Source organism: Pseudoliparis swirei, chromosome 9 (genome assembly GCF_029220125.1).
Source record: "Pseudoliparis swirei isolate HS2019 ecotype Mariana Trench chromosome 9, NWPU_hadal_v1, whole genome shotgun sequence".
Classification (NCBI taxonomy): Eukaryota; Metazoa; Chordata; class Actinopteri; order Perciformes; family Liparidae; genus Pseudoliparis; species Pseudoliparis swirei.
The window spans coordinates 4,659,175-4,685,873 of record NC_079396.1 but is presented as its reverse complement, the minus strand read 5'-3'; the positions used below and the strand labels follow the sequence as shown (position 1 = coordinate 4,685,873).

The 26,699-nt window shown below is 47.5% G+C and overlaps 1 protein-coding gene across 2 annotated transcripts; it reads right to left on the bottom strand.

The window, feature by feature from the left end:
* Positions 1-1,342: 1,342 nt before the first annotated feature.
* epha2b (eph receptor A2 b) lies at positions 1,343-26,264 on the bottom strand. 2 transcript variants are annotated; one of them, XM_056423194.1, is made up of 17 exons: positions 26,171-26,264; positions 25,326-25,405; positions 23,272-23,920; positions 12,209-12,364; positions 11,319-11,678; positions 10,690-10,820; positions 10,347-10,518; positions 10,141-10,240; positions 9,380-9,435; positions 9,153-9,278; positions 8,225-8,422; positions 8,044-8,105; positions 7,688-7,897; positions 6,969-7,118; positions 6,640-6,833; positions 4,784-4,939; positions 1,343-3,346 (listed from the first exon to the last, which is right to left on the bottom strand). In XM_056423194.1, exons 1-17 carry the CDS (start codon positions 26,253-26,255, stop codon positions 3,238-3,240), a joined length of 2,994 nt encoding a protein of 997 aa, XP_056279169.1. In that variant the 5' UTR covers positions 26,256-26,264; the 3' UTR covers positions 1,343-3,237. The 2 variants fall into 2 exon arrangements, with proteins under 2 accessions (XP_056279169.1, XP_056279170.1); XM_056423195.1 differs by having other exon boundaries at positions 8,237-8,422.
* Between the last annotated feature and the right edge of the window lie 435 nt (positions 26,265-26,699).

Genomic DNA, 26,699 nt, shown 5'->3' with positions numbered 1-26,699 from the left:
CGCTGCGTCTCCGCATCGAGCCGCAGACTTACTCGATGCCCAAATATTGACATCCGGCTCGTTCTCTTATCTCCGGAATGCGTTCGCAGGGTTTTTTGTCGCTCGCATCAATCAACCAAAATCGATCATTTTCAAGAATGCGAAGGCGCCGAGGGGACTTCCCCGATACCACGCCAAGGTCAGAGGGAGCCGAGATAAGGCGAGGTGGATCCGGCGAGGTGGATCCGGCGAGGTGAGCCGGCGGGGTGCGCGTCTGGACTTGAATTCTGACCTCTGACCTCTGGGTTTAGTTTTGGGAGGAAGTGAGGTAGTGAGAGAAATGGGCGTTACACAAAATGTGTTTATTGGTTCCTTGTGGTTACGCGTAGGGATCAGACACATGCAGTGCTCCAGTGGAAAGATGAACACAACGTTGGTCTGACTAACACGTCAAATGTGTGTTGTGATAAAAGGAATATCCATATTTTGTAACCTATTCTAGCTACTGAACATTCCACATGTCAAACTATGTATTTTATTAAAGTATTGCATTAAAGACGTGCATAGTGAGGGGTATGATGTCATAATCCTGTCTGGTATCTGTCTCTCCGATATATACATCACGTGTCTTGTCCATATCTTCCTACCCAGAATTCCAAAGGGCCGTTCCTGCAGAGTGTCTTCCGTCATGGGAAAAGATAATGTGGAGTCAGGCAGCGGCCTCACCCCCCCCCCCCCCCCCCCCCCCAAGAAGGATCACACAGTCTCTGTTCTCACGTGTCTTGCTTTAATCTCTGGTTGATTTTTATTACAAAAGATCAAGATCAGAATCGTAGTTTTATTGCTGACAGAGGAATGTTGACGCGTGTTTTGTACAGTGCGTGCGTGCGCGTGTGTGTGTGTCTTATATCAGCAAGTTCAATTCTACAATGTCATGTGTTACACGGAGAGGTTGTTTGATTTACGGCAATGCTTCGTATTCCCTAAAAGATTACTGCGTGCTTGTCTCTAAAACAGAGAATTAATGAGTTTCAACGAGCTCAGCTTCGTGCCTTCAAGCTGATTCACGAGGCTTTTTAAAGAAGTTTATTTAGCTTAAGAAGCAGGAGCACAGGATGTAGATGAAGCTTAAGGTTCTAGTATCTCCTATTTGTACTATACAGTCCCCCCCTCATCCCTCTCCTCCTCCCCCAGGTAATGAAGCCCTTATTACAGGTTCAAACACCGGAATTTAACCATCCGGCAGCATCATGAGGATTTCCAGGTGGAAGTATAAACATCCTGGCACCGTTTAAAACGAATAAAGCGTTCCTCTGCACCAATCAGACGGCAGGCTTTGCCGATTAAAAAAAACGTAAGACTTTTATTGTGCCACAAATGCAGTGAATTTTATTTCATTATTTTGAGAGAACGAGAGCACAACCTTCAATTATAATCCCAGCTCAGTGTTTTGTCAGCATGAATAAATAAAAGTAAAAAATAAATAGGCTATTAAATACAGTATGAAACAGGCAAAAAAAGAAAAGAAAAAAGGAAAGGAGTTGATTTGCTTTCTGAAGAATGAACGCTCAAAAAAAAAAAGGTTTGAAAAGGCAGGAGTCATCACTTTGGAGCGCGGTGGGAACGTAGAAAAATAATCAGTTTTGGTAATATGGTAGAAAGTGAGATCATACAAAAATGTACAAAATAAAAAGTAATTGCAATCTGTAAACCAGAGTAATAACAACAAAAACATCCCTTTTCCAAAGATGGATCTATAAACTACAAGAGAATCAGACGCATATGAAAATACAGTACAAATTCAAGTAAAGGAAGGTGTACGTCATAACACAATGATTTGCAGTCATCAATTAAGAGCACTGGGGGAAACTGTCCACGAGACATACACACACACACACACGCACACACACACACACACACACACACACACATGTCCCATTACAGCGGTGAGCTGCTTCATTAAAAAAAAACCCAGACAGAAGCAAACTCCCGCTCATGTTCCTCACTTTTTGCACGTTAAAAACACGTCTTTGAGCGAGTGGAACGAGGCCGGTCCACCAGACGAGGCAAAGAGTTGTCGTTTCATCCCGTCAACGCGTCGCTCAGAGATACGAATCAAAAAATCCCTCCCACAAAACTCAATGAGACATTGAAATTTGCAAACCAATCTATTATTAAGTATGAAATCATCTCAACCACAACAAGACTCATTATCATTAAATCTTTTTTTCCTTCCTTCCTTCCTTCCTTTTTTTTTCTTTTTCTTTTTTTTTTTCTCGCAAACTGCACCTTCTCCCCTCTTCATTACCGGCACGCTATTGCTTTCTAATTGAAACATATTCATTTCACACGACCCCCCCCCCCTCCCCCTTTCATTTAGTGTGTAATCGCCTCATCCATGCAATTCTGAGACAAACCAAGACAACGAGATTCTAGATCCAAGTGCTACATTAATAATTGTCAACCCAATGTTTTTTGGTAATCTGTACACAAAGAGTACCTGATATATATATATTTGTATATATATATATACATCCTCTCTTATTTGTTTTCCTTTTTCATATAACATCACTTACATGATTATAGCTTAATTTCTGCAGAAGGCCAGTAACAGCACCAGGTCCGCCCGTGTCTCTATAACTTTGGGCCAGCTCAAGCTATCGACGCTCCCTCCTCATTGGTCCGACAGGAAATGGACCAAAGTGCTATCTAAAAAAAATGTAAAAAAGGGAGACGCTGCGACATTAGCGCCAACCTCCACGTAAAAGCGGGGGCCGGGCTCCACCACGCCCACACTGTCACACACCATCACACCGACGTTTGTTTGATACTGGATGCAACAGTGGGCAATTTTGTGAAGCTGAAGCCGTTCCCAGGACTGACTGATCAAACTTTGATTGTTTGATTTTCTTGAAAGCAGGAATGCGAAATGAGGAGCAAAAAAAAAAATGCCAGAGGAATGAATTGTAACTGTACAGAAGACGAGAAGAAGAAATAATCGATATCTAAATATACAGAGTCTACTTGATACATCTACTTGTTGTATATTTGCTCAATTCCCGCGTGGATAAAATGAAGAAATCAAAAAATGTACAGCAAGTCGAGTCGGTTTCAGTCGGCCCCGATGGACGGCACGCGTCTTCTTGGTCCTGCCGATTCGAGGCCGCGCCCGCCGCTTCCCTCCAGCTCAGCTCAGAGTTCAAAGGGCCGCCGCCCGCTTCAGTGTCCGCGTGTTCAATTCCCTTTCGTTGTCAACGATCACACGGCGAAGACGCTCAGGCTGCTGGTCTGGTCCTTTAAACCCAAGATGCTGTAGGCGATCCTTTTCAAGTGGCCGGGCAGCCTCACGCCGATATTTTTAATATCCCTGCAAAGCAAAAAAAGAAGACGTGACAGAATATAAGTATATTTAAAAGAACGTTGGGACTTGTTTCCGACACTTTTTTCCCCTCCCCGCACATCCTTCCTGCCTCTCGAGGCGGCGCGGCGGCAACCGCAGACTCATGCAACGCGCCCCTCTTGTGCTGAACCAGCACAGTGAGGTTGTGTGTGTGTGTGTGTGTGTGTGTGTGGGGGGGGGGGGGGGGTAGCAATCTGCCAACGTTTCAATTCATCCCCCGACATGGAATGACTGCGGGGGGGGGGGGGGGGGGCTTCGCTATTCGTCACGCAAAAAAACCTGCAAAAGCTCCGAGCCGGAGCGGCCTTAAAGTCAAAAGCCTTAATCACAGCCTTAATTACTTAACGAGGATTCTCTCCGTTGACCATGAATCACTGCCGTGTCTGGCAAGCAGAGGGTGGGTCGTAAATAACCGCTGGTTTTCCCCCCCAACAAGAGTGCTACCAGATGCCCCCCCCACCGAGATGGAAACACGGGGGTCAAACGAAATCACACCATTCTGCATGACAAATACTTCAAAAGGGTTTGGTCGTCTGCTCTGCAGTGCGCCCATCTCCCCGAATCAGGAGCGAGGTGGTGGTGGTGGGGGGAGGAGGGGGGGGGTCATGCGGTTAGGAAGAAGCTCTGGCCCTCATTATTGCTCCAAAACAAACCATCTATCATGTGCTTCACTAGAAGGGCGAGTCTATTTCATCAAATGGCGCCCGTCGCGCCCCTTACTCACCCATGAGAGGAGATCCAACAGCTTTAATAAATGTGAGAAGTTCAGGGGCCACGCTCGGAGTGCACCTCTTCAATCTTCTCTCAAGGTACAAATGTCCTTTAAATCTCATCCATCTATTTCAGTTCCTTAATCCCCTCGAGCTGCTCCCTGCTCCACAGGCCACTCTCCTCTTCGTCCTCCCCTCCTCCTCCTCCTCCTCTCCTTTAATGTTAAAGAAGCCACAGAAGGCCTTTGCCCTAAACAGGCAAAACTGAGTTTTGTTTTTTTAGGAGCAAAAAGTGCTACCCAGAGCTGCCTCCAGTGAAGGGAGGGGTGAGAGGGAGAGAATGGAGCGAGAGAAAAGAAGAATAAGGACTGCGGAGACCGCAAGCCACCGCCACCAGCCTGTACCACAAATGAGCCGCCTCCTCCTCCTCCTCCTCCTCCTCCTCCTCCCTCCCTCCCTCCCTTACTTTTTCCATTTAAAAACATTTCTCGAGTTGTAACAGAGGTGGGAGATTATATCGTGTGCAAACTATTTTCTTTTGTTTATTTAGAAAAACAAACACGGAAACTACAAGGCGGGGGAGTCCACAACCGACTCAAAGCAGACGCACCGTAACGAATCAAAGGGGAAAAATAGATCCAAAACTCGTCATGTGATGTCACCGAAAACTCTGAAATGATTGCGTGCCACTCACTCGTTCTTCATCTGCAGGACGTGGTCCATGGTGACGACCCCGGCGCAGATGAAGTTCTCGCTGTACTGACTCATCTTGATGGACTCCAGCCACTCGGACACCGACCTGAACGGGGAACCGTCGGAGCCGCTGGTACTGGGCAGGCGGATGGACACGCTGCACAACAACAACAACAAGAAGGAGATTAAAATGAGGAAGAAGTTTCGCAACAGGGCTTTCTTTTCCGCACGGCGAAAGGCCGATGGTGGACGGCTGTGCGGGAAACCGGTTGGTGATGAAAACCAGTCGGAGCAGTCAGTCAGGGCGAGAGATAATTAAAGTATCCGCTTTACAGCCTGTTGTCCTTTCTCACTGATTCTGGCTTTAATGCTCACACACACACACACAGAGAGAGACAACGAAGCTTTTGTAATTCCCTGGCAGGAGTGTACACACGTTGTTGTCATTAGCCTGGCAGGCAAGGTGTCAGCGTGTCTTTATAAATGCTTGAAGTAGAACATCTTAAAGCTCTCGCCTTTCTTCCCCCAAACTACTTTAAACACTAAATGGGGAGCCGCTGTTTTTAAGGCCCGTCCGGGTCAAGTCACGAGAAGTCCGAGACGAGACCCGGTTGTGGAAGAGAGGACGCCCGATGACCTCGCTGTCCCTGGTTTGGATCCAGCCTGCGTGTCGCCTCCTGTCTCTGTCGCCCGGTTTCCCGACTTTCGCTCGACTATCAACTTTCTTCAAAAGACAACGATGTTATTCTGTGAAATGTCTTCCTCACACCGGGATATTTTCTCTGGTTTCTTTTTTTATCCATTGTTTACTTTTTATTACCGAACTGGTGTGTATTGTCTGCTATAGACTATGGTTGATTGTAGTTTATGACTCTCTTTGGGCGTGACCTTTTCCTCTCGGTCGCTCGGCCTGTACTTTCTGGCCGGGGGACAGACAGACGATGGAAATCAGCCTTGCGGCTGTAATTGGGTGCATTTACATTTTAATTTAAGGTGTTCATCAATGTCCCTCTCGAGCAAATAAATAAACATATTTGAATTTTTTTATTGCAAGAGGTGTTAATATAATTTTTACATAAACTACTGACAATGTTTAACATATATATATATATACATACACATGTACATATATATTCATATGTATTTATATATATATGTTTATATATATATATAAACATATACATATATATGGATATATATATACATATATACACATATTTATATATATATATATACATACATATATATATATTATATATTTATATATATATACACACGCATATATATACATACATATACATCTATATATACATATATATATATACATACACATATATATATTATATATTTATATATATACAAACACATATATATATATATATATATTATATATTTCTTTCTCAGGCAACCACATGACTTTGGGTGCTTATTATCATATTTTTATGCCACACATATCTACCAGAACATACTAGAAGGGAAACTGAAAAAGTACGAAAGGAATTAATTAAAGAAATGAGACTTAACATTTCATTTTAAAAACCTTTGGTTGTAAGCTGGTTGCATGACTGGCAGCTGACAACATGCAGCTAAAGCTCCACGTCTGACTGCTGCTACAATACAGACGTAAAGTTTTTTTTTATAGTTCTTAATTTATAAATGATATGTTGTCTAAATATTCTTTGTTGTTGTTAAATGTTCGCACTTTATTCCTTTATTATGACTCCCTTGTTGGACAAGAGACAAACATACTTTCAACCTTCTGTATGTTCCACAAATGGAAAATCGACAATAAAGATGACTTTGAGCTATAAATGTGCATTTCTAAGACTTTAGGCGACGGAAAACAAAAATTCTTACCGTGGGTCAAAATCTGCGATGGTCTTCAGGGAGTCCGGGCTCCGCAGCAGCTTGTCCAGCAGGTTGACGATGTCTCCGAAGCGCGGCCTCTTGGAGCGATCCTGCAGCCAGCACTGCAGCATCAGCTGATAAACCGCCGAGGGACAGTCCATCGGCGCCGGCAGCCTAAAGGCCTCGTTGATAGCCTTCATCACCTGAAAGAAGATTTTTTTATTTATACAAATGGGATTAAAATCTCGTCTCACTGGTAGGATCCTTAACGTTCGGCTCGAAAAGCAAAAAAACTTTTGACAAAAAGTGCAATCTGTGAACTGGCTGTGAACACTTACCTCGTGGTTACTCATGTCCCAGTAGGGCCTCTCGCCAAAGGCCATGACCTCCCACATGACGATGCCAAAACTCCACACGTCGCTGGCCGAGGTGAACTTCCTGTATGCGATGGCCTCCGGAGCCGTCCAGCGGATTGGGATCTTACCTCCCTGTGCAGGAGAGAAAAGCGTCAAGACAGAACGACGCACACAAGAACAAACGACACTCCCCTTCAACATGTTGGGGTCACACCAGGCAATTTTGTGTTTTCCGTGAAAACTCACACTTTTATTCATCAAATGAATAAAAAATGTATATAAAATATAGTAAAGACATTGACAAGGTTAGAGATAATGATTTATATTTGAAATATTAATGTAGTTCTTCAAACTTGTCGCTGAAAGGAAGGCCAGTTTTATAGCTTCTCTCACCAGCATAACTGTTTTCAGCTGTGCTCACATAAAAAGGGTTTTCAAGGGTTTTCTAACCCTCCGTTAGTCTTCTAAGGCGGTAACACAACGTACCACTAGAACACTGGAGATGGGCCTCTACACACCTCTGTAGAGATTTCAATAAAAACTAGAGAATAGTCATTTACCACATTAACAATGTATAGAGTGTATTTATGATTAATTTAATGTTATCTTCATTGAAAACAAATCAGTGCTTTTCTTTGGAAAATAAGGACATTTCTAAGTGACCCCAAACTGTTGGTGGATATTTTTCCACGTATACTTACACTTGTGGTGTACGTGCCCTCGGGGTCGTCCTCCAGCACCCTGGAGAGGCCAAAGTCGGACACTTTACACTCCAGGTTGTTGTTCACGAGGATGTTGCGGGCAGCGAGGTCGCGGTGGACGTAGCTCATGTCCGAGAGGTACTTCATGCCCCCAGCGATGCCGTGCATCATGCCCACCAGCTGGAAGGAGGGAAACTCGCCATCGTGGTCCTGATGGGAGAAAGGGAATGCATATTACATTTGTTTTGTGACCAGAAACCATCAAGATATTACAATAAATGACAAAAGAACGATATCATAGCCAAGAAATAGATCTAGGTCCACTTTTCCAGATAGCAAATAACTAGCGGACTTACCTTGAGGTACCTGTCCAGCGCTCCGTTCTCCATGTATTCAGTCACGATCATGGCATGTTTGACTGCACACACACACACACAGAAAAATAAATGTAGAAAATCATGACCCTGAACTGGCCCCAAAACCAGGTGAACGAAATTGTGAGAAATATGTTTAGAAAAAAAAAGTAACAAAACTCACAGTAATCCTTACATTTGGTGACCACCCCCTCCAAGCGAATGATGTTCTGGTGGGAGAACTGGCCCATGATGGAGGCCTCGCTCAGAAAGTCCTGCCTCTGCTTCTCCGTGTAACCCGGTTTCAGCGTCTTGATGGCCACCGCCACCTCTTTCCTCCCCGGCATCTTCAGGTTGCCGCGGTACACCTCGCCGAACTCCCCTGCAGGAAGAAACACCGTCAATGGGCCGATTGATCGAGGACGGCGACATCGGGCCGAGGTGACGTTTGATACGTCTCCTCGTGTTTCTCGCCGCGGGTTTTTTTGCTGTGTGTGTGTGTGTGAGAATAAGGAAGTCTCCGCGACTGTTTTGCCTGAGGCCGTGAGGTGTATCCCGGGTGTTGAGAGAGAGAGAGCCTCTGTTGTATAATTGGTGGATGGCCTGTGGTGCGGAAGCATGGGAATCAGCTGTCACATGAGTCGAAAGGGTGTGAGTAGGGGGGGGGGGGTCACGGTTCGTGGGAACTTGGGAGGGTGTGTCTGTGGAAAAGAGACCGTCGGTTCAAAGGGTAAAGGTGGTCACACTTGAATAAACGTCTTACGAATTAAAGATGTGGGCGGGGCTCGGGGGAAGGTGCTGCGATATCCTTTAAAAAATATATATATATATACTGTCCCTGTAACACTTTCTTTGTGTGATCGTAAACATCAACCGGAGCCAAAACACACGGATCTCACAGCCAAAAAGTTGCCCCATAACAAAATGTCTCAACTTGTTGTGCGAGCGCTCAGCCAGAGAGATGATAATCTCACCAAAGCAACCGCTGTCAGTCTGTCAGCCTGCCGAGCCGTGGAAAAATGAACAATACAAACAGCGGAATTGGGAAAAATCCGTCAACATCTCGGGAGTTAAGCCCCCGGCACGAGCGTCTCAACAGGGTTGTCACTCACCAGCTCCAATGACTTTCTGTTTGGTTATGTGGCTGGGGTGGATTTCCGTGGCAAACTTCAGGACGGCTATGTTGGGGTCCTCGTATGTGTGCGGATCCACGTAGGTCTTCAGAGGCTTCAATTGCTCTGTGAGAAGCAAACAAAGACGCGGTTGCACGTTAATGAATCAATTCAACACGTTGAATACGAAGCCATCAAAACAGGAGACGAGAGACATGGTTGTTTACCCGAGCTGGAGAAATAAGTGTCCTCCGGTCTTTGCCTGGAGTGAGAGTTTCTTTTCCTGAATATAAAAAAAAGGAGAATCCATCTGTAAATTAACATCCCACAAGAACAAAAAGGGATATTTGCCTTGACATCATCTGCCTGATTTAATATCAATCGCACAGAGCAACCTTTGTAACCATTTTTTTTCTTTTTCAAAGACGCTCTAAGGCTTTTCAAAAAGGATCCCGACACCGGTGCAACACGTCCATTCACACAGAGGCGGCCCTTTGATAAAAGGCTGACGGCAGACTGTGTTTGCCGAGCCCGCTTAGAAACGGCAAAGACAGACAAGCCGGCGGGAGGGAGGTGGACCCGCGGGCTCCAGCCCGCTACAGTACAGGCCCGGTTCACCTTCACAAAGTGCCTGCGGTCTGGTAAAGAAGGAACCAAGCGCCTCTTATCACCAACAATGTACCACTCCGGACAAAGCCCCCCCCCCTCCTCCTCCCTCCCAACACTCACTGGAATACAACCATTGAGCGATGACTAAGGCACATTCAAGGCAGATTCCTCCCCAGTGAGTACCGGGACACAGATCCAGATAAAGAGAAAAAAAGAAAGTGGGCTAAAGGAGGAGAGAAAGAGAGAGGTGAGGAGAGAATGAATGCAAAGGCCGCATGGAGGCCCCACAAAAAGGAAAGGCAGAAGAATGAACGAGGAAGTGAAGGAGGACCGATTAACAGGAAGACGAGGAGCGCAGCGGAGAGGGGCGTTCGCTGACCGTCTGCGTAGGAACAGGACCAGGATCGCGACGACGAGCATGGCCGCTCCCACGACCGCCGCGCCGAAGATAACCGCCGTGTTGTTTTGAGTGAGGCGCCCTGGGAATATGCAAATGTAAAAAAAAAAAAAAGACATTAGAGAGATTCTATGAATGAAACCTGTCTCTCTCTCTCTCTCTCTCTCTTCATCGTTTTCCCTCTGTACCTTCGGGCGACGTCTCAAATTGCTCCTCGATGCTGGAGCCTCCGGGGCTGCCGTCGCCGCCCAGGGCCTGCACCCGGAACAGGTAGGCCGTGCCGGGGGCCAGATCGCTGATCTGCACAAAGTTCTTCTCCAGTAAGAGCACGATATAGGTCGTCACGTCCAGGTTATCGTCCTGTCCCCCCAAAAAAAGGGGGAGACGGAAAGAAATTCAGTTAGTTTTAGAACTCGGAAATTTAAGATGGCATGTCCTCTACCCGGTTACATGACATTTGCAGTGGGGTGAACGTAAAATAATATTATGATTTTTTTCTTCTTTTCGGGAGAACAAACAAGAGTGAATCACCTTCTTGCGGTAGGTGAGCTCATAGCGGATGGGCCGCGGCTGGACCCGAATTCGGGGCGAGACGTCCCAGGAAAGGGACAAGGTGGCGGAGGTCCTCTCGACCATTCGGATCGTGGTAATCCTGGGGGGGTCTGGGAACAGAGGCGAGAGAGAATACTTCAGAATCTCGCGGAGAGAAAAGAAAAACCTCTCAAAATAGCCTCCCGATAAGAGAGCTCAGGAATGGGAGGAGGGAGATCAACATGTGGGGTGAGGGGGGGGGGGGTGAGGGGGGGACTCAGCTTGATCTGCAGTAAAGTTCTCACTCCTGCACCAAGCTCAATCCAAGCATCCGTCACGATTCCATTGAATTCTGTTCATTTTATATCGCCCAATATCACAAATTATTAACTTGCCTCAGAGGGCTTTTACAATCTGTACACATACGACATCCCTGACCTTTGACCTTTCGCATCGGATCAGGAAAAACTCTCAAGAAATAGAAGAAAAAAACGTATAAAAGGGAAGAAACCTTCGGGAGAGCAACAGAGGAGGATCCCTCTCCAGGATGGAACGAAGAATAGAGGTCATGTGACCAGAATTATTGTAGCGCCGATATCACCCCCTCCCCCACCATCAGCAGCACTCACCCGTGTAGTGCAGCGATGTCGTCAGAGCGCTGGTGGACGGCGGCCGATTGGACCGCGGCGTCGCCTGCCCGGCGATCGGCGACACGCCGCTGTGCGCCTCCACGGTGAAGGTGTAGTTGAGGTGCGCCTCCAGCTCGCTCACCGACACCTTGGTGCGCGTCAGGCCCGCGCTGGCCGGCTCGTAGCGGACCTTCTCGCCGCACAGCTGGCAGACGGCGCCCTCGCAGCGCTGGCATTCGACGCTGTAGGTGATGTCGGTCCGACCCCCGGTGTCCTCGGGCGGGCTCCAGGAGAGGTGGAGTTTTCCCGTGGAGAGCTGGGTGGTGGTGGCCACGAGGTCTCGCGGCGCAGAAGGCAGGCCTGGCCAACACAGAGAGGTACGGTTTAACAGGAAGCGGGGGGGAAGAAGAAGATGTCTGCAAATTCATGCATCCGATTCTTTTCTCAAACGCCCATAAACGTGCATCAAGAAAATTTAATTTAATCCCTGCACGCTCTGTCGGATTAATTCAATTTAGTTTATTTTGCATTGCCCATTATCACAAAATACAAATTTGCCTATTTGTTAAATTTGTTCAAACTAAAGTCATACATGTTTTATGAAACCTTTTATTTAACCAGGTGAAAACCCATTGAGATTAAAAATCTCTTTTTTCGAGGGAGACCCGGACGAGACACAGTTACAACAACAAAAAACACAGAACAAGACGAGTAAAAAGAAATTAAAGTTAAGAGACGGTGACATAACAGAGTTCATTTAAGAAGCATTCACATGTTTGGCAACCTGCCTGCATTTCATTCATTTAATATTTAAAAGCAGGAAGTGTAAATACGTTCTTTGAGTTTTAAAATATAAGTGGAATATGAGCTCATTGGGGATTACGGGTTACCTGAGCAGGGTCCACTAGGGGGGTCAGTCGGGGCCCGGAAGAAGCCATCCGAGCAGGGGCAAAACGCAGCCCCAGAATCCAGCCGCTGGGTGTGGGCGGGGCAGACCTCACACTTGTCACCGGATGCTGCGGCTTTGAAGAAGCCCGGCTGACATTCTGCAAACAAAACACACACACACTCGTATGAGCCGTCGAACGAGGACATGCGGTGACTTCAGGCACAACCAGTTGGTCCGGATCGCTTGGAGCCCCTTTTCACGCTTGCGTGAACTCTTCACCTTTTACGAGCACCGCGACGAGGTCGAGCGGACGCGTTATGATGTCGAGGCTAAGAGGTTGGATTTGGACAAGTCACAGATATATGGGAGGGTAAACAAGAGGCGACGGCTCGGCACTCTGCTCATTAAAACAGACGTCCGTTCCTGCAAGATCGCCGCTCGCAAGAACCCAACCCAGAAAAAGAAAAAGACTCCCTTCCTAGTCGGCCCTCCTACGCTTTTACTGTTTAAACCAACAACCCCCCCCCCCCCCCCCTCTCACTCTCTGTTACTGCTTTCTTACCGTCTCTCAGACAACAAACACAACCAGTCATCCCACATTCCACAACAGTAAGTTCACTTTGACGCTGTGTAAATGAAAGATAGAAAAAGAGAAACGAGGACGCGGTTTTCAAGACGTGGAAGTGCGAAGCAGGCCCAAAAGCCGAGCGTCCGCTTTGCGCTCAACGGTCATTTCTATGTTGGGTTATTTTCCCAGACAGGCATGCAGACCCACATTTCTTCTTTTTTTGTAAACGGCATCGCCTTTTATTAGACGACCTCCGATTCCACGCGTCCAACTGGGGGGGGATGAAGCAACCCAGGTAGAGGATCCAGCTGTGCGGAGCGCTGGTGAAATACGAACTTAATACGGTGTGACATTTTTTAGAGGGAGAGCGCGCCATAAAGGAGAGTGAAAATGAGACGACCCCCCACACACACACACACACACACACACACACACACACTCGGCGAGAGCATTCCACCGGCTGCCGCCCATGTCCTCGCACCATCACACATACACACATATTCACGTACGCACCGCACACATCCACCCACACCCGCGTGTGTGCACAAAACACACATACATGTATGCAAAAGCACACCCTTGGACACATGGCTAAATCTGACATGAGAAGATGGATTATGTCCACTGCCTGTCACCTGTTCATGTCCCTCTGCACAGGAAGTTCACACACACACACACACACACACACTTCCTTCTTCCCTTCTCACTCTTTTCGCCCGCAATTTTTTTTTAAATAGCCCATGACATGTGTCATAAGACGATGACAGTCCAAATGAGCGCCGAGACAGAAACGGAAAGGCGAAAGGACGGAGAGAGAGAAAAGACAGAAAAATAATTGGAAGTGAGGAAGAGCGCGGCAAGATGGAGCTCAGACGAGTGAGGAAGTGGTGTGAGAGATGGAAGTTACCGGAGATTCCGTAATCGACCTACGGGCGCCTTTTCGCCGCGGTTCCCTCGGATGACGTTCATTTGGAAGCCGCAAGCGACGCCCACACTCACACACACACGACAGAAAGCCTCCATTTAATAGATATCAAGAGGATTTCTCCTCACTGCATCTCGTCTTGGTCTCGGCCAGCTGTTTCACGAACTGCGACTCATTAACGCGAACGTGGCAGAGGTTGGCCGAGGCCGGCGAGAGGTGCTATATACGAAGGACCAGAAGGTTGGAGAAAAGACAGAGGGGATCACTGTATCCTGCCGAGGACTGGAGAAAAGAGGGGAGAAAGAAAAGAGACGAACGCTTCCATTGAGAAGGGGCAACAGCTGCTGCCTCCAACTCCAATTCACAGCCCTACCTCTCTCCTCCTCGTAATCCCTAAATTCCTTCCTCCCCTCCTTTCTCTCCTACCCCGTCCTCACTAAAAAGGCTCCCAGCTAACCCATTAACATTGCTATTCACCACTGACCAGCAGGCGAGGAGAATGCCATGCCATTCAAGTGCTGAAAGAAAGAAGAAGGGAGAGAGAAAAAACACACAAGCATTGCAGATGAGAATAGCCGAAATGCCACATGGCAACTGAAGAGAGGAGGTCTAGCCTCTTTTTGGCGCTCCAGCGCAGGCTGCAATGCATCGCGGTCAGGTCTGCGGAGATGATGGCCTTAAACTGCGAGCCGCCTCTATAATCAAGATGCATTCCAGTGCACACCACCCAACAGGAGGCCTGTCGCGGAGCAGCTCCACCGCCTGCTTCAGTTTCCGCCCAGCGCTCTGTCGCGAAGGTTAAATGAGTTTGTGTTCCTTCGATGTATATAATGAGTCACAAAGACGGCGAGTGGAGCCGAGGTGACGCTCCAGGCGGAGGATTCCTCGACAAAAGGAGCAAAGTCGTCCCCGCGAGAGGAAACTCCTTCTCGGTTCCACCGAGGAGGAAAGGCTTTGAATTGTTGCTGGACACAACAGGAAGCAGGAAGTGTGAGGCCGACGCAGCCTTTCCTTCCGAAAGCAGCCAATCAAAGCATGGAAACACGGGGGAAGCGTGACCAAATGAAGACCCGGAGCCGAGAGACTTCAAGAGACGGAATAATAACCCGAAAAGGAAGCGAAACAGTGTTGAACTCGTCATGAACGTGGCCACTAAACTAGAGGCGTGTGTGTGGGGGGGGGAGGGGAGAGGTCTCCTGGGATGAATGCTTTCCCGATCATCAACACAAGTCGATCAGCCTCTTCTGACTTGAAACATCAGACAAACTTAAACCGGCCATTTTTATTTGTTGTTGTCCTCCCTATTTGCTAAAGAGCAGAGTAACTGTTTGTCATTCGAGAGGCCCCCGTGCGCCTTGAGTGGCTCTGTGTTTGTTTATTGAGAGTGAGTGCAGGGGCCTGTTACATTCTGGGAGCCCGAGTGGCTCTGGAGTGGGTGCCCCCCCTCCCCCCCCCTCTGGCCCCCCCCCCCCCCTCCCGGTTTGTCGGCAGAAGTTAAGATGGATGAGATTGGTGACAGTGATGAATGCACGGTCGGAAAGATGGATGAACGGGTAACATGGGGGCTTGACAACAGAAATGGCCCTCAGGACCCGAGGAGTAAGTGGTAGGGGGGCCCCCACAACTGAGACCGACGCTGGGCTTTTAAGAAAAGGCAGAAAGGTCATGTCTGCCTCGGGGTAGTTGTGAGTTAAACTGAGCATGGCTTACAGGGGAGTCAGTGGCCAAGTAAAACAAACACATGTTCACCATGAGGAGGAGGAGGAGGAGGAGGAGGAGGAGGAGGAGGAGGAGGAGGAGGAAGAGGAGGAGGAGGAGGAGGAGGTGGAGGAGGAGGAGGGAGAAAAGAGTTGCAGCAGCAGCCGGTGGCTCGCCTCATGAGGAGTGGAGGTTAAATTAAAGTACAGCCAGTGAACAAAAAAAAATATCCAAGGAAAAGTAAATACAGAAGAAATAAATACAAAATCTCGATCTTGATCCGGGCGTCTGGAGGCAAGGTAGTCCGTCCTCGCTTTGTCTGTTCCCTCGTCCACTAAACTTCTCTTCCCCCAACCCCCTCAGTTTGGTGGGTCTGACCCGTAATTGCAATATGTCATGTCATTTTGTTTGTATGCGGGGTGACAACATGTCATTAGCCTTTTGGAGGGGGGGGGGGGGGTCGGGCAGGAACAATGGGGGTTTCTGATGGGGGAGGTGAGCCGGTAACATGAGCCAGGGGTCACTGAGGTAGGAGGAGGGGAGGGGAGGGGGAGAAGGGGGCAGTAAAGGTGTATAGGAGCTGATGGAAGTGTGTGTGTGTGTGTGTGTGTGTGTGTGTGTGTGTGTGTGTGTGTGTGTGTGTGTGTGTGTGTGTGGAGGGGGGGTAGACATTAGTCAAAAGGATTAGCTGACCAATAGAGCAGCTGTAAGGGCATTACATCTGTTTTACAATTGCACTCAGGCTTTCATCTGGGTTGTTAACAAACACAATAAATTCCCTGATCCCCTTTCTCCTCTCGCTCCCTCCGTCCAGCCACGGCTCGGCAACGGGAGGAGGGGGACGCCGGGAGTGTAAATGTGGAGTCGAGAAGGTTTGAAATAGAGCAGACGGCTTCGACGGGCACCGATCCGCGCCGACGCCAGAGTCTCAGGCAGCTTCCGGGGGCCTCGGTTGGACCGCAGTCACGGTCATTCGGCCACGTTTCTCCACCGGTGAACTCCAGACAGCCAGGTGGCGAACACAGCACTGTTTTACTACAGGTCACACTCTGCGTGCCGACAAACGTCTGCTTCCTGATTAGGGGAAGTGGGCCAAAATGGGACCAAATGCACCAATAAACAGAATGACTTATCGGGCCGTACAAAACAAAATGGAAAGCGGCTGAGCGACAATGGAAAGCCCTGAGCCGACGGGTCGGGGAGTCACCCGGGGATTAGTTGACCTCCGGTTTCCGCTGCCGGCTCGTCCAGTTAGCGGTGATGGGCGGGGCGGTAGCTGGTGTCGGGGGGTGGGGGGGGGGGGATGAATGACTGACATGGGGGAAGGAAAGTGCTGACCTCACACACCAGCAAGTACAATACAATGTGCTTCACATTGCTCTGGAGAACCCAATCACAACACCAACACACACACACACACACACACACAGGAATGTCACCAGGAGGAAATATGTCCCAACGTCCCCCCCGCAACCAACACACACACAAAAGCCAACAATTGTTTTGAGTTTCAGTTATTTCACTCATGAAAGACATTCATAAACTAAATAGGGAAATTGAGTTTAAACACGTTTAATTGGTTTGTATTGAAGAAAACCAACGCCTAGTTAAAGCCGCACCGATCAATATTTATTCTGTATATATTTGCAAAAGAACAAATAACTATGTGGAATGTATGTAGAGATTTTGTGAAAGTTATTAGTGGTTGAGATCATGTTCAGCCTCCCTTCATGCAGCGTTTTGTTGCACACTCAACACCGTTAGCGGCTAGTTCAACAAAAGGAACATATAGCAAGCTGGAGACGAGCTTATGCCAAAAACAATCTAAACCAGAGCTGAAAGATGAGAGAATATTGGACTCGTGTTCATCCGGTGACCAGAAACCAAACTCCAAATGAATGCATGCGTTGCCGCGCGTCTGCTACGTCTTTAAATGAGCTAACGCTACCGTTTGCTAGCGGTTTTGCCATGTCAACTTTTTTTAAAAGGTGGTCATATCTGAGACGTTGTGTCGCCAAAATTATAAAATTAAAAACAAATAATGCAGCTTTGAGCTACTTTCATCTGGAGACCATAAACGGCTCAGATATTTATCCGCTAGTCTTGACATAGGCTATGCTAGCTAAGCTAGCTAATATTCCATGCTAAACAATGCAGTCAGTGGGTCGTCCGGTAGCGAAAAAATAACCTATCTGATCAAAGAGGTGCTGTTGAGTGTGCTCTACGCAGTCTGACACCTCAAAGGATTAACCGACGGACTGATCCCACTTAAACCACAATAGCACTATTAGCTATAATCCACATTAAAGAACCAACGGTGCCACCAGATCCCCTCTTGCTACATTTCCTGTCATCTCGTTCACAGTAATTGCCCGTATTCTGTTCACTCCAAACTTGGACCAACAAGACAGTGCATGACACCACTTGAAAGTGCCTACAAAGTCCCCCCCCATTATCTAGCCAACTCCCTCAAGTTGAGCCCGCCAGGCAGACGTTACCTTGGCACGAGATCAGAGGAATCCGTTAATTCAAAGTAATCACGGCTGGAGGAAAAAGAGTGGTTATATCCAGCCCGTGCGTCTAAAAAAAGGAGCAGCGTTGTCCGATAAGTCGTTGACTTACGACGTTAAAATAGAAAAATGTCAGAGTCTTGCTACAGGGGTAGACAGACAGGGGAATTCAGTAAATCTGAATATTTCAATGTGGGCTTAATTCTGCAGCATGAGATGATTGATGGGAAATCCATCGGAAACAAGGAAAATCGAAATCCCTGAGATCCTGAGGTGTGGCGCTGCCGTCTCTTGCCGTCTTTGCACTCTCTCCATTCGAGAAGCTGAAATTGCATAAGATGTTTTGGCCTTTATATGTTTGGCGTGGCCACGCCGAACCGGTTGTCGATTTAGAGACTGTTGGTATTGAAACACTTGATCTCTGTTTCCAAATCTCAAACGCCATCATGAAGTTCACCGACAAAAAAAACCAGAAGCTGAAGTTTACATTTCACCTCCACTAGATGTGTCGGCCCCCAACCCCCATGAGAACAGGGCCAGTTGTTGTTTTCTCTCCGTCTCCACACCAAAAAAATGAGAAAAAAACACACTCCGATTGGCAGCATTGTTCAAATGTAGCCTCTATTTATCTTTACGAGTCGGTCGGGGAGAATTTTATTTACCAGTGAGAAAGACGAGAACTGTACACAGTCTAAATAATCCCATCAGGGCCGTGTGAAACGGGATGTTTAAACTCTACTGGTCTCATATTCATGACCTGCACGCCATCCAAAAACAACAATGGTGCTGTGCTTTCATGGACAACAAGAACACAACACACATAGGGATCAACTTTTTAAGTTTTTTGTTTTGTTTGTTGTACTTGGGACAGCTTGTGCAGGCAGCAGTGAGCATCAAGAACTGTAAAATTGCGACGGGAATCGAGTGTTGAGATAAGACACTAACAAATAAAATATAAGACGAGAGGCGGAAAATTTGATGCAAAAATAGAAAAAGCTCTCCGGGGACTGCCAGGATGTGGGGAGAGAGGGAGAGAGGGAGAGAGGGAGAGAGGGAGAGAGGTATATGGAGGACGGCAAAAATGGATTGCACAAAGGCAAAAAAGCATGCGCAACCTGTAGTTACTTTACTTAAAAAGCACAAACACACCCAAGTCAATTACTACCCATACAAATCACTCACCACAAAACGACAACTTAGTCACCAACTGTTTGTTACATCAGCTGGGGATGAGTTTGGAGACACGGGCCGAGAGGAAAGGGGGGGGGGGGGGGGAGCGAGAAAATGGCTTACTGGAACCTCTTTGGCGAGAGGAGTAATAACTTTACGGGAACTCAATGGACAGTTGTTCCACCGAGACGCCATTTTTCACCAAGACACTAAAAGGGCCGTCAGCAGTCCAAATAAATCAGATTGTGTCTCGCGGCCTTATGGAAAGCGTGACGCGGGATTAGGCCCTATTGGTGGAGGCTTTAGAGCAGCTGATGAGGTGTGGACCGGAGCGGTTAAACACACTCCTGGCGGCCCGTGGGCCTTTGTGGGGGTGACGCGCAGTATGCGGATCCATTGTGCCAGGAGGGGATTATGGGTAAGAAAAGGGGGCGATAGGCAACGGTTGGTCACAGCGCTGCTGTCGATTTAAGAAAGCCAAATGCTTAATTGCTAAATAAGTTACGATTTTCTTTCCAGAACGAAAAAGGAAAGAAGAAAAAAGAATGTTTATTTTCTTACGGAGAAGATTGACTGCACGAGATGCTGGACTGGAGCAGGTGTCAAAGGAAATATATTACACCACTTAAAAAGCCATTTCCACCATGTTCTGTTTTATTGTTATAAGCTGAATTTATTTTCAAATTTCAGTCGTACAAAACTTGATGAATTACATTTAGTCAAGTTCTGTGCCTCCGGTAAAGTTTTGAGGAACTTGTACTTCTATTTAATGATGTTTGTGCTCTAACTGTATTAGACTTTAATACATTTTGTACAAATAGTTTATACATTTGTCATTCAAAATGCATACTTTTATGATGCATTAGTTTAGATTAAATAAAATATGGATATATATATATGTATTTAATCGAAAGTAAAGTAAACTGCATTAGTTTAGATTAAATATATACATATATATATTTATTTATGTATTTAATCTAAACTTATGCGTTTATATACGTTTGATACTTAACTGCAGTTATTGATAATAATTCTGCACTTAGCTGTTCACTTTGTACATTTTGAATGCGAAAGAAATGAGTATTTGTAAATGTTACACAAGTAAAAGATTTGAATACTTGTTTCACCAGAGAAATATTTGTATTATTGTTGCATTCTATTAGAATATGTTCTCTTCTATTTAAGCATGATGTTGCAGCAGATTGAGAGAGAAGAGAAGAAGAATAACAACAACAAAAAAGAGAGAGAAACACAAAGAGCGTCTTCATGTGGATGTTGGCAGTCAACATAAATCCTGGGAGCAGCTTTCACTGGGCCCACTCCGTTTCTGAATCATTTTATAATTGACATTCAAGTATTTTGAGAGCCAAAATAAATGTGCTTTTAATACAACTGGCATATGCCACTTTACTGTCGACCGATACGATTAACAACCAGATCATAAAAGCTTTCGCAACTGCTGCTCTAAAACACCGAGAGGCTGGTTTCTGCAGCGCTGGAAGTGATGCGTTTATATATTTTTTTAAATCTTTACAGTTTGTTCACGTGAGCGATGAGGGCCACCGAGAGAAGATGACCAAAACACCACCTGCAGGAAACCTCAACTGCAATTTAAGAAGAAACACAGTCGCAGACAGACGAGTGATCTCGAGGCCAAAAACACCACCGCGGTAAAGCGCCGACGAGGAGACGCGGACGAAAACCAGATAGAGTCACAGATTGCTACTTTAACAGATCCCACGGGGCCGAGGAGTCATAAAACGGAGTGAACACATCGGCGAACATGGAAACTTTCAACCCGAGCAAGAAGGGAAAAAAATAAAAATAACACCACAATTGAAGTTTTGCGGTTCCCCCCCCGCCCCCCCTGAACGTCACACAGCACGGGAAAGAAGTCGGGAGAATGATTAACTGTGTGTCTGAAGGAGAGTCCACTTTAAGCCCTACGAACCATCCATCTAGAACCACTGTGATTAATTTTCAACATCATCTACAAATGCCCCTCCCGTGTCTCCGGCTTCTCATTTGACTTCATCGTGGTAGATGGAGGTGTGTGTGGGTGTGTGTGTGTGCGTGGGGGGGGGGGGGGGTTCTTTGTTTAGTCATTTTTATGTGAGGGCTTGACCCAGAGCTGCTCTTCCCCCCCTGGGAATTCCACAGGTCTGGAGTAATGTTGGGAGCCTCCTCCTCGGCAAACTGATCAGGAATGTACCAACCAAAGGGGGGAGAGGCGGTGGAGGTGGAGGTGGAGGTGGGCTCCTCCGGCCTCACGGGGGGAAAACACAGCTCCTCATTGTTTCCCCTACCTTTGCATTCCATTCCTCACCTCTCCGCGTTTTAAAGAAATCACACCCCTCCCCTAAAAGCAAATCCTCTGTCGCTTTTGTATGACTTTTCTTTCACTCCTTCCTCCCTCTCCTCCTCCTCCTCCTCCTCCTCCTCCACCGCCTCCTTCTCCCCAATCATCTTACCTGGCACTTTCCCGCAGCTAAAAATGATGTACTGACAGAAAACTTCATCACTTTTATCGCTCTGTAAGCCAATGGGAGGGAATCTATAACAAACAGGCTGTGAATTTACAACTGCAGTCCAAAGTGTGCGTTCCAGAGTGTGATTAAGGATGTTACCCGTGTGTGTGTGTGTGGGTGGGTGTGTGTGTGTAAGATACTTTCAGAAAGAAAAAGAAAAAATGAGGAGGCGGAGGAGGAGGAGAAGTACTTGGGGCTGATGGGAGTCTTTAGGTGTTCTGTCATGGAACAAATTCCAACATGCCCCTGCATGCCAACCTGTGTTGTATGTTGACATACACCACTGGAGTCACACGATAACCCCCCAAAGCCGGGGCTCACAGAGCGGGGGGGGGGGGGGGGGGGGGGCGGATGCGGATCCCTGTTTTCTGTGATGCTTGAGATGAACAAAGTCAGTGAGGCTCAGAAGCTGCTTCCTCCTCCTCCTCCTCCTCCTCCCCACCCTCCCGCCAGCCTTGAAGATGCTAATCCATCACAGTACAGTAGCCTTCCGGCTTCTTTGATCACTTGCTGTCACTTCGAGAGCCCTTCCCACAACAATATAAAGCCGGACATTAAAAAAAACAAAAAAAACACCGGGAACGCCATGGCAACGAAGTCCGGGGGACGGCGTGACGGTCCGGACTGCACCGCGCACACGCCCCCGCAATCGAGATAAGAGAAGCCGTGATAATGAGGGAGCAGGAAAGCACCTGATGCAACAGGCCGTGAGTTACGGCCTGAGCGAGGAGGAGTTGTGAAAGGGTGAAAGTGTTCGAGCGTGACTTCAACGTTCATTTAACAACTTGTGCGGTTTTCGAAAAGGCGAAAGAGAAGTTGTGCACACGACGTCTTCGTGGGCTTATGATCTGCATTCAGAGCTAGTTGGCAACGAGCTCATTGAGGTTGAGGTGTAACCTGAACGGGAAGCTGCCTCGGGTTGAAAGCTCGAATCGTGGCTGAAACTCCAAAGCTAATTTGGTAGGTACCGGCTCAAGGTCAGGGATGATGCTGGGACATGCACGAGTAGCTCGACGCATTCCTTCCATTGCAGAGGAGCCTCGTTAGCCGAGGGGAGAATTCCACTGAACAATGGTAATAACACGTATGATGAATATCTGCAGCATACCGTACCGGCTGGTTTCACAACCCACGGCAATTACGAGAAAATGACGATTCCCGACGGGAGCTGCGTCCTGGGAGCCTGAGGACTGAAATACCCAGGGCTCTCAAGTTTTGAAGACAGGCAAGAGTGACATTTCCATCAGCACCCACCCCCGCAGAACGAAATGTTCGGATATCAGTCAGTCGCGCGCAATTCCAGGATGCTTTATTTCCATTGGTTGCTGGATTAAATCTTACCCAGATACAACAGATACGGTTTTTTTTCTGATTGGCTATTGTGTAGCCCATTTCTTTTTTTTGATTGGCTGATAAGTGGCTCCTCGCAGCAGAACTCCAGGGGAGCGCTTGATTCCTCCACGGTGAGGGCAGCGCGGCTCATGTTGGCGCGCTGCGGCACATTAAAACATTAAATAGCCGAGAGTTTTTTTCAGCGTGAGAAATACGATGTGTGGCGGGAGTGCGTGACTTAAGAGCGAAATGCGTGAGTCTCACGCTCAATGCGTGACACTTGAGAGCCCTGAATACCCAAAAAGGTTCAACCGCACCGCACGCCGTCCTTACCGTGACACGCGTCTTTGACCTGTTCGTAGCCCGGTTTGCACTGGCACTGTCCGACCGGTACCACCCACTCCCCGTCCACGGTGCAGTAGATGCGAGGCAGCTCCTCGCTGATGGCGTTATCCACGCACGACCCGCTCACCTCCCTCAGCGCCTGGTTCTCGCCCCCGGCCACGGTCTCCGGGAAGGACGCGAGGCTCTTCACCGTGGCCGGGCACGTCTTGTAGTAGACCCTGGTGGAGAGAAGAGCGACGCACGCCCCGATGTCCTGGAAGGCCAAGTAGAAGCCTTTGCGCGACAGGTTCTCCACCACGCGCGTCTCGGTGTTGATGCGCAGTTCGTTCTTGCCGGTGATCTCGTCGGGCGCGATGGTGGCCACCTTCTTGAACTGGCCCTTGCGGAAGGTGGTGCCCACGTCGGCGTCGGACTCGGACGTGAAGAGGTTGAAGGTCTCCTTGCAGGTCAGCGAGGCGCCGTCGAAGGAGTTGCAGTCGCGCACGATGAACTGGAGCTCGACGAAAATCCGCGAGGCCGACGGACGCCGCTGGATGAAGGTGGTGCGCAGCCAGTTGTCCTGCTCGCGTTCGCCGACATTGCAGACCGAGTAGGTGTAGAACTGAGAGCCGTTCAGGGTCCTCTGGGTGACCTCCCACTGAAACGAAAACCACACAGACCAACATGGTTAGGAGGTACGCGCACTGACCCCTGGGAGCCCCAAAGGAAGCAGGGGGGGGGGGGGGGGGGCATGCCATTTCACATTCAGCCACGGTAATCTGAACCTGGGTACCCACGGCTCTGCAAGTTCTTTATGAGAACCTCACGGACTGTGTGTGAGAAAGCGTTTTTTTGCATTGCAAAGATGCCAAATTATTTCCTGTTTGGCGTTTTCACATGCCGTCGCTACTGTTGGCAGCGCAGATACTAAATGCTGCCGCAAATATATATATATATTTTTTTAACTTGTTCTCACGTAACCGCGGCTCCTGAGGAACAAACTGGCCCTCGCGGGTGCAGAGCCTATGGTTTGCTCTCTGCGTGTAGCCACCGTGCTGTTAATTAAAGGAATGTGCTTTGTTAGCCGAGTGTGTGGTTCCAGCACCTCTATTAAAACAGCTGGCGAACATTATTTTAGTAAGGGGCCTTTTCAAAAGAATTGACATAACAATGGTCAGAAGGGAATGCAGCTACATGAGAAAACTATAATACAATAGACAACAACTACAAAAAACCTCAAGAAAAACACACAACACCTCATTGAGTGCGAAAAGTGAAACGTAAATGCCAACGTGATTATTCGAGGAGTCAAACCCTCGAGTCGGTTGAGCCACCGGGAACAGCAGCACACGTCTGCACATGCCTTTGAGTCATCGGCACATGAAATGAGGCTATTTACGGGGAATTTGCATGAGCTTGACTGGTCAATTACTTTGGAAAACCACAACATGGAAGACGGCACACACATTCCTCCTGCGTTCTGCCAAGGCGATAACCACAGCATTTGGGTGTAATAACGTAGCCATTATCGAGACGCATCTCGGAAGATTAAAAAAAAGGAAAGAAAAAGGTAGCTCTGACTTATTGGGCCCCTGTCAAAAAAAACCTTCCCTCCCTCCCCCTAAGTAGAGGTACCACATGCTGCAAACTTTTAAAGTTAATTGCCCTCTAACATACAATTCTGGAGCTGAAGCCCTGAAACCACAAGTATTCCCAGTTCAGATCTAGCAGCTATTCTGTCTCCCTAAGCTCTGGTGGAGCCCAGACACGCTGTGATAGGATCCTACAACTCCCATATCCATACTCGGGCAACCGTGAGGCTTTTACTGCCAGATTGTATAGAGCAACCTGACATGTACGCACACACACACACACACACACACACACACACGTGGCCAACAACGGACGACAACGCACACATGAAATAGTCTAATATCTTTGCTCTGAAGGTTCTCAGTTGACCCTTCCTGTGCATTACCCCCCCCCCCCCCCCCCATGCACTTTTTTTGTCCTAAAGGCAAATTACAAGTGTAAACGTGGGAGAAGTCGAGGCGCTCACTCACCCCGGACTTTTCTCCCTGATCTAAGGGCCATGTCAACCAGCCCAGTTCACCTCCCGTTGCCTTCATATCCAATAGCACCTCTGTGGAGACATGAGGACACCGGTCAGTATACATGTACATAATAAATAATAATAAACCTTTGAACTCATCAGCGAAGAAGCATTTTGACTTAGAGTTCTAGTTCTTTAAAAAAGAAAAAAGAAACACAGGTGATTAGAAATGTACAAATGACAGTTATTTTTAAATTACGTGCATAATAACCCAAAAGCTGACCAGATGTCATTTAAAAAAAAAAGTTATTTCTCCAAAACCAACACCTTTTCAAAATAATAGGTTATTCTGGCTTTTCACTCAACAGTAGAAATAAACGGTCACACACTTTGAGAGCTTCTCTAATGCCTGTAATAATAGCTCTGCGCACACACACACATATACACACACACACACACACTACCTAAAAGGCTAATATACAACCGGAACACTGACTACAATGTGAGCCAACAGTCTCAGAAACAAATTGTCAAAATTCACCTGCAACGACAGTTAAAGTTTAGAGCAGCGCGCACGCGAGCATCCGCACACGATCAACTTATTGCGATTAGATATTAAACTTCAACGAAATACATTTAAATGAACTTAAAGAACTTCCTTTGAATCCGACTGTGAGAGACTAGAAGACTGTCACAGGATAAAAAGAGTGCGTTTCCTGGTTGTTTTAAAGTTCCTTAAAGGAGGTTCCGCGCATGGAACACGCGCTTCACTTTCACATACACTTCTTTTAAAAAGATTATACGCCTCATCCATTTTTTTGTGGGACATTATTATTATTTACAAAAGACACTCACCTTCTTTAGTCTGTAAAGTTATTAGTATGCCGTTAATGAGTACATATGAAAATAATAAAGGTCTGACTCCAGCAAAGAAATCCATTTGGCAAACTTTTCCTTCCCTCTCTCTCTCTCTCTCTCTCACTCTCACACTCTCTCTCTCTGTGCTCGGCTGGGACTGCGAGATGTGCGCTCCTCTGCGCAGCTCATTCACAAACGGGGCAAGGACGTCCCAGACTCCGCCTGCTGGAATGTGCGCGTGTGCGCGTACGCGCGTGTGTGTGTGCACGTGCGAGCGCGCGTGGGCGTGGGCGTGTTCAGGGACGGGGAGGGGGGGGGGGGTGGAGGTGGAGGAGCTGGAGAGGGCAGAGTAGGCGCATGAGAACGTTTTTGCAGCTTTCAAGGAATGTCGGAGTTTTGGCAATTTTGCACATGTAACAAAAAAAAATTAAGAATTAAATCAAAGAAATAAGTTGTTGTGTAGTTTGTTTCTTATTGTGTTGATAGAATCAACACATTGTGCGGGTTCACATGATACACAATGTGC